This window comes from Oncorhynchus kisutch, linkage group LG17 (assembly GCF_002021735.2).
Source record: "Oncorhynchus kisutch isolate 150728-3 linkage group LG17, Okis_V2, whole genome shotgun sequence".
Lineage (NCBI taxonomy): Eukaryota > Metazoa > Chordata > Actinopteri > Salmoniformes > Salmonidae > Oncorhynchus > Oncorhynchus kisutch.
The window spans coordinates 61367463-61381423 of NC_034190.2; the positions used below are offsets into that span (position 1 = coordinate 61367463).

At 38.5% G+C, this 13961-nt stretch overlaps 2 protein-coding genes across 10 annotated transcripts in view; both read right to left on the minus strand.

Annotated features, from left to right (window-relative positions):
• Positions 1 to 1272, minus strand: part of ctnnbip1 (catenin, beta interacting protein 1) — a 29179-nt gene extending 27907 nt beyond the window's left edge. Inside the window, exon 1 of the mRNA XM_020506423.2 lies at positions 870 to 1272. The gene's annotated coding sequence lies outside the window, so the exon portion shown is untranslated. The remainder of the gene's footprint in view (positions 1 to 869) is intronic.
• Positions 1273 to 4037: 2765 nt separating this feature from the next.
• Positions 4038 to 13961, minus strand: part of pik3cd (phosphatidylinositol-4,5-bisphosphate 3-kinase, catalytic subunit delta) — a 56136-nt gene continuing 46212 nt past the window's right edge. For 6 of the 9 annotated variants that reach the window (XM_020506427.2, XM_020506425.2, XM_020506429.2 and 3 more), the window contains 3 exons: positions 8137 to 8282; positions 7500 to 7632; positions 4045 to 7001 (listed from right to left, as the gene is read on the minus strand). In XM_020506427.2, the coding sequence (XP_020362016.1) occupies positions 6864 to 7001; positions 7500 to 7632; positions 8137 to 8282 (417 nt within the window). In that variant the 3' untranslated portion in view covers positions 4045 to 6863. Of the gene's footprint in view, positions 7002 to 7499; positions 7633 to 8136; positions 8283 to 13961 lie in introns of all 9 variants that reach the window. The other 3 variants (XM_031794241.1, XR_004203672.1, XM_031794242.1) reach the window with 3 other exon arrangements.

A 13961-nucleotide genomic window follows, 5' to 3' on the forward strand; every position in this document is an offset into this window, starting at 1 on the left:
ATCCCTATTTTTTGTTCGATTCAAGACCCCTTGTTTGATATCAGGACCTCTTGTTTGATATCAGGACGTAAATCACTGATAACGTTACGTCCGGAATGTTGAAACATTCAAACAATAAGCTACAACAGACGAGGCGAAGCAAGAGGGTTTACTCTGCCCAAAATCTGTCCACGAAAAATAGACCACGAAGTGAGTCAACAAAAAATGTAATAGCTAAATTGCTACATGAGGCTTATTTGATAGAATATATCTCCTCGATATAATATATCATATTTGGCTATAAGAAATGTCTAGAGGAAATCACAGAAAACTCATAAGTTCCATTTTCCTGATAGGGATAACGTAAATGTTTTGTACACATGGTATTGAGTGTAAAACGAACACTACACCGGTTATAGCTAGCTATTAGTTACTTGGTTGTTACTGTTGCAGCATACCAAGTGTAACATTGTAGCTTGTTAGCGAGCTAGCCAGCAATCACTCAACGCCGTTTCCTGTCTCCCAGTATAGCTTGGTCGGTTGCTATTAACTGACGAACTCGTGGATCGTTGCAAATCCCCTCATGCAAACCAGGACTGAAAGCATTGGAAATATATTACGAAACCCACACTACTTACTAACGTGCAAACTTTACATATGTCTGTAACAACAGAGCTTCCCTTTGCCACCAAATAATGCTAACAGCACTAGGCTCGAGACAAAAGCCTTGTGAATGAAGTTCCTATGCTATGGGGGGTGCAATTCCATCCAGGTACCGCTAGCCGATTGTAAGTATTCAACGGAGTAAATGCGATATTTCTAACAATACAACGTCCCCCAAACTCGGAGGAGAATTACCCGACGTCAGAACATTTTACATTTGAGCTTACCCCTCCTGGTCCAGTTTTCCTTTCTTCTGTGTTTTATTTTAATGGTGTGTTGTTTTACGAAGGCGTCCTGTTCCGGGGTCACATCCCTCCAGTTGGGAATCTGGTGTAAACCCTCCAGTTGGAGCTGCGTGGTGGAGCTGGCTCCCGTTGTTGTTTTAGTTCCAGGCGACCACTAGGGGAGCCGTCCGCCCAAAATGTAATTTTGTGACTGACTTTTTTTATGCATTATTTTGTTATTTACATTTAAGTAATTTATAGACAGGTTAGCTGACGTCACGAAAACCATGCGCAAGCTTCAATGGGGAAGAAGGCCGTGTGTTGTGATTCTGGATGGCAAGATAGATAGCGACAAGCTGTCATGTAGGGAAGTATAGGTGGCTCATGTCAGCTAGTTGGGGGTTCAGCAGCTAAGCTGATGAAACTCGATTGTATTTATTATTATACTGGTTCCGTCAATTTGGTTAAAACAAATCTAATTCCCGTGAATTTTGCATGATGGTAAAGGACCATGGGCCACACCCTCTCATGCGATGCCAATTGGCCACATGCTGGCGCTATAACAAACAATTGAAAATGCAAACTTGGAACGCGAACGCCCCTCATGCTGTGTCCTAGAGTCATGAAATTCTGTACATAGGTCCCTCTGCTCACAAGGAACACATTTGCTACAGGACCAATAATGTCTGCCATGAAGGATTTTTCGCCATTTAGAATTGTGTGAAAAACATTCAAAATGCTATTCCTCTAGCACCGAATGACGGATCTGCACAAAACGCGATATATAGTATCTTTAGACCAATGCCTCGCAACGCAATATTTTCCAGGCTAACATCTCAAACGACATGACTGCTATTGATCAATAAACATTCGCGTGGGCGTGGTCTGAAACATAAATGCATATAAATCAGATATGGATTTTCGTATTTTAACAAAACTTGGTACAAAAGATCCAAACACTGAAGACTCAACATAAGCGGGCACATTCAGATGGACCACATGGTGGCGCTATAACCGGCACATGTTTATATCTCTTGGTCAATTTGACTCAGGATGAACTTTGGCACACATGCTCAGGGATGTGTCTAGCTAACCTGTAAACTATAGTTCAGTTTGGCTGCATGGTGGTGCAGTTGGACAGGAAAAAAACATTTATGAAAGCTCATTGGCTTATAGTGGCCATATTGTTTCAGCTAGTCCTGGAAAATATTGTGTTTTAAGATGTGCATCCATCGATGTGATGCACAAAATGTGTCAATCAGTCCAGTGGTTCTGGAGAAGATGTTTAAAGTAGTCAATATCATACAAAATAGTCAGAAATACATCAAAAGCATATTGCATGATCAGTTTGATTTTGAGTTCTGATATTGGCCAAGTGTGGTTAGCAGCACAGAAGTAGCTCATCCTAGGGTGATATCCAATTTGTCCTAATGGTGGCACAGTAGGCCCACAGCTGAATTCCAGAATTTCTGCTTGCAGCTTTATTTTATATCTTGTTCTTGATTAGATACCATGTCTTGTTTTGATGCATTTTGATTGTCTATGCTAATATAAAATTCGCAAACTAGGTAACCAACAACGGTAACGATGTATGGGAGAGACAAGTGCAAATGTATTTCTGGTTTCAATAAACCTTGGAGACAAAATATAGTTTTCATGTCAACAATCAAAGGCAACCCTGTCGGTTTTGCCCAATGGTTGTACACGCAACGGTTTTGTTTGTTAAACAACCAACCCGTCTATAGCGATGTGGATATTTTTAAGGACTGCTTATTTCTAAAGAACGGATGAGGATTATTATAGAGGTCATTAGTAGTAATTGGCCTACACAGGGTATAGTGTCCCCTTTTTATTTCACAAACTTGATTCCACACGGTTTAAACAAATTAGCAAATGCCAAATTAAAAACAAAGGCCCTCCCTCCTTCAAGTCTACAGTGTATTTATGTTGAGTTGAAAGAGCCATAAAGCGCATTAACTTGAATAGGTATAACACAGTATGTTTGAGTCTATCACTTGAACTTCATGATGGTAAAACATTGATTAATAGTATTACTCATTCAGATAATTGATTCAGGTAGTTCAAAAGCAGGGATACATTTCCAGCCAATCCAGTATACTTGCGAGCACAAGGTTCATGGGAAATTAACTATGGTTCTCAAATTCCTATTTTTTTTTCAGAATAAGTCTATGCACATGTTCAGAGCCCTGGTCATAAATACAAATATATTTGATCATAAAAAGATGCTGCAATGAAAAGCACAGAGGCTGTCCACCATCAATTTATAAAGCTTGAAATGATAATGATGACAATAATATTGATGATAATGATGGCCGTAATAATAATAAAGACACGGTCATGTATTTCACAGCACATAAAGATTATCAATAGCGAAAACCAAAAAGGCACATATGCCTAACAAAGACATCTTGCTCCACACTGGCCTTTAAAAATATATGGCTATTCTGGAAATATTGGTATTCTGGAACACCCTTAAAGCAGTTCTCTCCAACCCTGTTCCTGGAGAGCAACACTCCTGTAGGTATTCAATCCAACCCGTTGCGGTAGATTAGGGTTGGAGAAAAAAACTACAGGACGGTAGCTCTCCAGGCACAGGGCTGGAGAGCCCTGACTTAAATGATCACCTTACTCAAAAACTATTGGTAATTTATTCCTTATTCCACTGTTAAAGGTCCAATGCAGATGTTTTTATCTCAATATCAAATCCTTTCTGGGTAACAATTAAATACCTTACTGTGATTGTTTTCAATTAAAGTAGTAAAAAATAAACAAAAATTGCTTCTTAGCAAAGTGCAATTTCTCAAGCAAGAATTTTGTTCTTGTCTGGGAATGGGGCGGTAAAAACAGAAAACTAGATGTTATTGGCAGAGAAATTTGGACTAATTAACCTGGTGATGTCACCAGGCAGGCCAAAACGCCATCCCACCATAACAGGCTGACATTTCAGGTGGTCTTTTCAAACTAGAAGGGCATTTTCATAATTTTCCCAGTATTATTCCAACCTCAGTGTGAAAATATATTTAAAATCTTGTTTTTTATTACCTTGTTTTCAAGATAAACGCATAATCACAGTTTTTACTCTGTACTGAAAGTGCTCCATCTTGAAAAGTTGACTGCTGACATGCAAATACAAGAGATGGGATTGTGGACTAATGAACAAAATACTAAAACATAGTAATTTATTAAAATATCCATTTACCTGGCTATATTAACATTCAGTGCAGATATTACTGAGCAGGTTAAGCAATGGAATGCATATAAAAGCTCTTCTTCAATTCATGCTTTTCAGTGTTCCACACAGCAATGCCCTATGTTTTACAATTGACCCTTGTTTGCAATCTGCAACAACAGAAAATAATGGACATACAAGATAAATCAATTAAATAGGCACCAGTGTTCAATAGCAACGCTTCCTCCCCACACACACACATCCTATGGTTAAAACAATCATTAGTGGATTCTGTCCACAGTATACTCTGATCAGGAGAGAATAGATACAGAATGCATAATTCAACAACAAATGTACATTAATACAGTAATATCATGGTTTGTTTTCACAGAACATCAGTCACTCTACACAGCATTGACACAGCATTTTGAGATGAGAGAGATAAAGCCCGATAGGTATGTACAGTATTATTTTCTAGAATAATTTTCTCAAGCATAAAAGTAAAAGGCATAGATAGGCACATAGGTCAGGACTGCCACTCGGGACAACATACAGTGCATATCTGAAAGCTAAAACATACAGAACTGTCCCTGCATTTTCTTCAAGGTATTGTAGATCAATTCAACTGACCTATCATGAGAATCGACCCTACATCATTTCACAGCATGTAGCAGGTAGCTTATGTATAATGACACCACATAGAGACATTGAAGAGCGACACTTGAGATAAAGAGCTATGGCTTATTACAAATTTATTATAGACTCAAACTTGTGGTCTTGGTCTGAAGAACCGCACAAGATCACTTGGTCTGGGGATCACTGTCCAAGTTTTGGGCTTGAGTCCTGGCACCAGTGTATGGGTCTGGGTCTCGTGTAATAGTCTCTGACAAGACCGTATGAATATCAACTCCTGAGTTAAATGGCCAAGTAGCAGTGACTCAAAATCCTGGCTGGCAAAACGTCTTGCTTTACTTATGTAGGAGCAGGGCTGGAATGCAATGTTGTTGAAGGAAATATACTCTTGACTCCATCTCTGTTACAAACAACAGACTGGGGTATCTCATTCCACAAGGTATAAAACATCCCAGATGGCAAAATCTCATACATACACAATAGACAAATAAGACCGTATTACATGACATTATCATGGCAAAACCTAAAAAGTACCTTTACAAAGAAAGCTTGATTCTTTGTACAAAAACCTTTAACACACATTCAAGGTTTTAAATACAGTGAGCACCCAAAGTATTGGGACAGTGACAAATTGTTTCGTTTTTGTCTCTGTACTCCAGCACTTTGGATTTGAAATTATACAATGACTATACGGTTAAAGTGCAGACTGTCAGCTTTAATTTGAGGGTATTTTCATCCATATTGGGTTAACTGTTTAGAAATTACAGTACTTTCTGTACATAGTCCCCCAATTGTAAGGGACAAAAAGTATTGGTACAAATTCACTTGTGTATTTAAGTAGTAAAAAGTTAGGTATTTGGTCCCATATTCATAGCATACAATGACAACATCAAGCTTGTGACTCTGCACATTTGTTGGAGGCCCTTGCTGTTTGTTTTGGTTGTGTTTCAGATTATTTTGTGCCCAATAGAAATTGATGGTAAATAATGTAGAGTAATTTTGGACTCACTTTTATTGTAAATAAGAATATAATATGTTTCTAAACACTTCTACATTAATGTGGACCATGCTACCATGATTACGGATAATTCTGAATGAATCATGAATAATGATGAGTGAGAAATGTACAGATGCACAAGTATCATCCCCCCAAATACATTATTCCCCATTTATTTCTAATAGGGCCACAAAATAATCTGAAACACAACAAAAACAAACAGCAAATGCATCCAACCAATTTGTAGTCACAGCGCGCTACGAATATGGGACCGACTACTTCACTTTTTATTACTTAAATACACATAAGTTAATTTGTTCCAATACTTTTGGGTCCCCTAAAATGGGGGGACTATTTACAAAAGTGCTGTAATTTCTAAATGGTTCACCCGATATGGATGAAGATACCCTCAAATTAAAGCTGACAGTATGTGCTTTAACCTCATAGTCATTGTGTAATTTCAAATCCAAAGTGCTGGAGTACAGAGCCAAAACAGCAAAACAACATATCAATACTTTTGGAGCTCACTGTACAACAGAGGATACAGTATATTTCAATGAAAATAATAAAATTCAAAAGTAAAAAAAAAAAAAATTCATAGAATGAATGTAAACCGCATGAAACACTTGAGGTCCTACGTACCTCTCTCTGGCCTGGTCATTTAACTATAATCAATGCAAACAACTTATCAAGTCATTGAATCAATCTTCTATTACAGTATTTCACATATAATTTAACTCCTCTCTCTTACTACTCTCCTGACAAAATGTTCATACATTGTTTCATTAGGCATCATTATGTTTGCTCCCAATTTGGTTTGAGATTGTCACTTTCAGGGCGCTATTCATGTGGTGATAGGTCTGGTTGACACGGGGCGTGCCCACCTGCAAATGATTTTCAACCCTGTACTGTCTGTATGATATAGTAACAATGGCAATTACTCCCAATGAAATGTGACTGTCAACAAGTACTTGCAGTTTTGCATCAGTTCATAAACCATAACCATGACTGCCAGTCAGGTGTAAACATCTGTAAAACATTGCCAAATGCTCTTATTTTACGACAAAGACTTCAGTGCATTTTCATTCCTTTTGGCTCCATAAGCTGAAAACCCTGATCAGATCAACAAATCAGGGGTATTAAGGTTCAGAACGCTTCTCCGGGCAGTGGCTTTTATTCAAAGTCTGCTATCTTTGGCAAGAGAGTGCATCATCCAGTTCACCTTGGTCTTCCAGCTCTCTCTCAGAGCTTCGTTAAACTTGACTTTGAAATTCTTCAGCGCTTCTTCCTCCGATTTCCCCAAAGCCAATGAGTCCTTAGAAAAGGGTGAGACAAGAACAAAAATATCAGAAGGATGACGGATGTGCCTTTACCATTTAAAACAACTCACATTACTATATTGGTAATCATCATCAATATTAATATCATGATCATTAGATTATCATCATCATTGTTAGCAAGGTCCCTGCCACCACTACCATCAACATGATCATAATCACCATCATTGAGGTCCTTGCAACCAACATCATCATCACCATTATCATTAATCGCACTAGTCATCAACATCATCACCATCATTAGTAGCTGCAGACGTATCCTTGTAACCATCACCAAATCATAGCCATATTTTGAAAAGGACACTGATCTCAGGTGTAGGACCTTGCATAGACGTTATCTGACTACTGTGGCTAAAACTAGAGGAACTAACAAGTGTAAAATAGCATAAATCATTGTGTGTGTAGGAGTGATGTACTACAGTATACATAATGCTCCGTTCAACATATACGGCAATAAAAGGAGGCGCCCCTCTCACCTTTAGGTACTGGATGTCCTTGAAGGAGCTCAGCTCAGGCAGTCCGGCTGCTTTCATCATGGCAAACAGGTTAACAAACAGAGTCCCATTGCGACACAAGATCTTATAGGCCTGCTCACAGCACTCTCTGAACCTGTTGGTGGCACAATACGAGATGTACCACACCATTATAATGGAGCTTCAGGATCACCGTAAAATAAGTATGCATGGTTATATAAGTACGTACAGGTATAAGTAAAATTATTCACAGTTGGGTGCTAACAAATCACCAATAATATGAGATTGACAAATACATTAAGATGATCGGATGTGCCCCCTATAGTCTCTGATTTGGAGTCAAAACAACAAATAGAATTATATGAATACGGTGACAGATTCGTAAAACATCATTATGTATCTTTCTGTTTTATTTTTTATCTTGGTACAACTCTATATTAACAGAGACAATACAGTGTTGGATATGAACAATATATAATACAATATAAATACTATATAATACTATATAACACAAAATATGCCATTTAGCACACGGTTTTATCCAAAGAGCCTTACTGTCATGCGTGCATACATTTTTCGTATGGTTGGTCCCAGTGGGAATTGAACACATGATAAGGGATTGATAGATTTCATGTTTTACCTTTCAAACTTCTCACTGTTGTTGGTCCTCCCTTGTTGGATGACGTGGACAAAGTCGTACGTCAGAATAAAAGGCACACGTTCCCTGTTGATCCCAAATTTGCTCTTGAAGTTTCCCAGAAAGTGCCCAAAGTCAATGTGGAACAGCTAAAAGAGAAAAAAAGAGGGAAGACAAGCAGGAGATTAACAGACGTTTTCCACACCATCCAAACATTATTATGAAACATCATTATTCGAGATTTCCATTGTAGCTGCAGGCAAGTGAGGTCTTAAAAATGGATCAGATTAAATATGTTGGTAACACAAGTATTGAATAACTCATGAACAAGCCATTAAATGGAAAATAAACTGGATGATCTCCACTTGAGACTATCCTACCAACGGGACATTAAAACATGTAATATCTTGTTTCACCGAGTCGTGGCTGAACGACGACGCAGATAATATTCAGTTGGCTGGGTTGTCTGTGCATTGACAGAACACCTACGTGTCTATTTGTCAATAACATTTGGTGCGCGATTTCTAATATTAAGTAGGTCTCGAGGTATTGCTCGCCTGAGGTAGAGTACCTCATGATAAACTATAGACCACACTATCTACCATATTTTTCGTAAACGTCTATTTACCACCACAAACGGATGCTGGCACTAGACCGCAATCAACGAGCTGTATAAGGCCATAAGAAAATAAGAAAATGCTCATCCAGAAGCGGCACTCCTAGTGGTCGGGGACTTTAAACTTAAATCCGTTTTACCTCATTTCTACCAGCATGTGCAACCAGAGTGAAAAAAACTCTAGACCACCTTTACTCCACACACAGAGAAGCATACAAAGCTCTCACTTGCCATCCATTTGGCAAATCTGACCACAATTCTATCCTGATTCCTGCTTACAAGCAAAAACTAAAGCAGAAAGTACCAGTGAGATGGTTTGGAATGAGTTGGACCGCAGAGTGAAGGAAAAGCAGCCAACAAGTGCTCAGCATATGTGGGAACTCCTTCAAGACTGTTGAAAAGGCATTCAGGGTAAAGCTGGTTGAGAGTGTGCAAAGCTGTCATCAAGGCAAAGGGTGGCTACTTTGAAGAGTATAAAATATATTTAGATTTGTTCAACACTTTTTTGGTTACTACATGATTCCATATGTGTTATTTCATAGTTTTGACACCTTCACTATTATTCTACAACATAGAAAATAGTAAAAATAAAGAAAAACCCTGGAATGAGTAGGCCAAACTTTTGATTGGTAGTGTATGTTTTGATTTTTAATACATTGTATGGCTGCATGGTGCGACTAATGATGAATTGAAAAAAGTCGCTTGAATGGCATGAACTCTGCTCTGTTTTTTGTGCAGCCTGTAGACACTACATCAGTCAATCATTCACAATTTGACCAGGACTTGATAATGCCTAGAATTTCACGGCAGCATCCCCTTTGTGTGGCCGTAATGCACCTTTTAAAAAAATCTATGCCTTTTGCGGCCAGTGACCGTTGTGCCCTTCTCCCTGAGGGCTGCGCACTCCATCATGTGATCAGATCTTTCTCATAGGCTACAAGTGAAGAGACACATTGCCCAACTCCGCACGTGCTTATTCAATTCCGAGGTGCATAGAGAAGATATTGGAAGAACTGTCCACATTTACTTTTCATCAGCCAACAAGATGGCTGCCTAATGAACAGCAAAAGTACTAGCCTATGTCAATCTACTATCCCCTTAGCACAAAAGTCAAACTATTCTATTCTGTGCAATAAATAAATATTCCAAACATTCTGGGACAGGTGTGGGATACGATAGAGCCCAAATTAATACAACCACTAGCATCAAAAAAACGTTTTTTATGCAATGTGGATGACGCAACAGATCAGAAAGTTGAACTTAAACTATTTGGCTATTTCTTCAAATTATAAGCGCAGCAATGCGCACATGGTAGTCAGCTATAAGCGCAAATGTTCCATTAGCGGAAAACACCATTATCAAAAGTCACTGCAAATGCAATTATTCATGTAATGCTAATATTATAATGGTGCATTTTTATGGTGAAATTGATCTTCCCCAAACTGGAAACTCAGCGCTGCTTATCTATGCCAGTTAGGCTTGTAAAACAAATTAATGTGCTTAATTTTAAGAAGTATTGGCCACTTTAGTTGTGATACAAATCTCATTAAAACACATTGGCCTATGGGCTAGGCCACGTGAGGTGTGCGACAATGATTCCAAAAAGTTTTTTAAAAAGACAGTTTCTTATGCTGGGCATCATTCACAAGTGATAATATATAATTCACAATTGATAGGCTAATATTGTCACCCATCAGACTATTCTTGATTTCATCTTGTCTTTACATATACTAAATAATATATGTGTGAAATTTGTTTTGATTTAGAATGGACCCTTATCATGCACCTGTATCGAAACAGGGTCAGTGGGAAAAAAATCTGTCATCTATGCACTTAAATAGCGAATGGAGGACAATTTTCCCCGTAGTTTATTTTCATGCCAGCCAGGAAGGCTATACTCCTGTTGTAAATATAAGCAATGTGCTTAATATTAGGAAAGTTGAGAAATAAATATAGTAGGCCTAGCCTGTAGAAAGCTGATGGGATTCAAGTCTTTTTATTAGCGGCCATCACTCTGTTTTCTCCCGCAATTGCATTGCCTATAGAAATGTTGCGCAATGGGCTCTCATGACGTGTTTGATTAGATTTTCATATACATTTGCATTGATGTCAAAGTGATTAGAGGGACAATAGAGTGCTGAGTAACAGGCAGTTAAGCAAGTTTGGTAGACTACTAATGACCAGCAGCACCATCAGAGCTTGGAGAAGCCTAATTACTGTGACCTAAACGGTCATGTGGAATTTGACTGCTTTCGTGACTCGTGACCGCTGGTGTGACGGTAATGTGGTCACCGCAACAGCCCTAGGCGTAGGTCTCCAGATCCTCAAAAAGGTCTACAGCTGCACCATTGAGAGCATCCTGATCGTTTGCATCACCGCCTGGTATGGCAACTGCTCAGCATCCAAACGTAAGGTGCTACAGAGGGTAGTGTGTACGGTCCAGTACATCACTGGGGCCAAGCTTCCTGCCATCCAGGACCTCTACACTAGGCGGTGTCAGAGGAATGTCAAAGACTCCAGTCACCCAAGTCATAGACTGTTCTCTCTGTTACCGCACAGCAAGCGGTACCACAGCGCCAAGTCTAGGCTCCTTAACAGCTTCTACCCCCAAACTATAAGGCTGCTTAACAATTAACAAAATGGCCACCTGGACTATTTACATTGACACCCCCTACCACCCTTTGATTTTACACTGATGCTACTTGCTGTTTATTATCTATGCATTGTCACTTTCCCTAACTACATGTACAAATTAACACGACTAACCTGTACCCCTGCACATTGACTCGGTACCAGTATATATATATAACCTCTGTATAATTATTTTATTGTGCTACTTTTTATTGAATTTTTTACTTTAGCTTCTTTAGTAAATATTTTCTTAACTCTATTTCTTGAACTGCGTTGTTGGTTAAGTGCTTGTAAGTAAGCATTTAACAAAAACCTGTTGTCTTTGGTGCATGTGACAAATAACATTTCATTAGATTTTTTAAACGCTTTACAGATTATTATGAATGATATACATTCTTATAAAGTGGCTAGTTTGCATCATCTGTCTTCACTAAAACCACTGCAAAGGTTTTGCTTTCAAACTTTGTTTTTAACAGTGGTGTGAAGTACTTACAGTTGAAGTCGGAAGTTTACATACACTTAGGTTGGAGTCATTAACTTTTTTTTCCAACCACTCCACAAATTTCTTTTTAACAAACTATAGTTTTGGCATGTCGGTTAGGATATCTACTTTGTGCATGACACAAGTAATTTTTCCAACAATTGTTTACAGACAGATTATTTCATTTATAATTCACTGCATCACAATTCCAGTGGGTCAGAAGTTTATATACACTAAGTTGACAGTGCCTTTAAACAACTTGGAAAATTCCAGAAAATTATGTCATGGCTTTAGAAGCTTCTGATAGGCTAATTGACATAATTTGAGTCAATTGGAGGTGTACCTGTGGATGTATTTCAAGGCCTACATTCAAACTCAGTGCCTCTTTGCTTGACATCATGGGAAAATCAAAAGAAATCAGTCAAGACCTTAGATTTAAAAAATTGTAGACCTCCACATGTCTGGTTCATCCTTGGGAGCAATTTCCAAATGCCTGAAGGTACCACGTTCATCTGTACAAACAATAGTACGCAAGTATAAATACCATGGACCCACGCAGCCGTCATACCACTCAGGAAGGAGATGCATTCTGTCTCCTACAGATGAACATACTTTGGTGCAAAAAGTGCAAATCAATCCAAGACCTTGTGAAGATGCTGGAGGAAACAGTAAAATACACAGTATCCACAGTAAAACAAGTCCTATATCGACATAACCTGAAAGGCCGCTCAGCAAGGAAGAAGTCACTGCTCCAAAACCGCCATAAAAAAGCCAGACTACGATTTGCAACTGCACATGGGGACAAAGATCATACTTTTTGGGAGAAATGTCCTCTGGTCTGATGAAACAAAAATATAACTGCTTGGCCATAATGACCATCGTTATGTTTGGAGGAAAAAGGGGGAGGCTTGTAAGCCGAAGAACACAAGCATGGAGGTCGCAGCATCATGTTGTGGGGTGCTTTGCTGCAGGAGGGACTGGTGCACTTCACAAAATAGATGGCGTCATGAGCTAGGAAAATTATGTGGATATATTGAAGCAACATCTCAAGACATCAGTCAGGAAGTTAAAGCTTGATCGCAAATGGGTCTTCCAAATGGACAATGACCCCAAGCATACTTCCAAAGTTGTGGCAAAATGGCTTAAGGACAACGAAGTCAAGGTATTGGAGTGGCCATCACACAAAGCACTGACCTCAATCCTATAGAACATTTGTGGGCCAGAACTGAAAAAGCGTGTGCGAGCAAGGAGGCCTACAAACCTGACTCAGTTACACCAGCTGTCAGGAGGAATGGGCCAAAATTCACCCAACTTATTGTGGGAAGGTTGTGGAAGGCTATGCGAAACGTCTGACCCAAGTTAAACAATTTAAAGGCAATGCTACCAAATACAAATTGAGTGTATTTACATTTCTGACTACTGGGAATGTGATGAAAGAAATAAAAGCTGAAATAAATCACTCTCTTTACTATTATTTTGACATTTCACATTCTTAAAATAAAGTGGTGATCGTAACTGATCTAAAACAGGGAATTTTTACTAGGATTAAATGTCAGAAATTGTGAAAAACTGAGTTTAAATGTATTTGGCTAAGGTGTATGTAAACTTCCGACTTCAACTGTAAGTAAAAATGCTTGAAAGTACTACTTCAGTCGTTTTTGGGGGTATCTGTACTTTACTATTTATATTTTAGACATCTTTTACTTTTACTCCACTATATTCCTTAAGAGAATAATGTACCTTTTACTCCATACATTTTCCCTGACACCTAAAAGTACTTTTTTACATTTATAATGCTCAACCAGGACAGTATTAGGGCATCTATCAATATAACACTTTGTTTTGGAGTGTGCCTGTCTGTCCATTTAAAAAAATAAGATAATTGTGCCGTCTGGTTTGCTTAATATAAGGAATTTCATGTATAGCATTTACTTTTACTTTGTACTTTACGCAAGTACGACAATTGAGTACCTTTTCTACCACTGTACTTGAGTACATTTAAAACCAGATACTTTGGGACTTTTACTCAAGTAGTATTTTACTGGGTAACTTTCACTTGAGTCATTTTCTGTTAAGGTATCTTTACTTTTACTCAAGTAT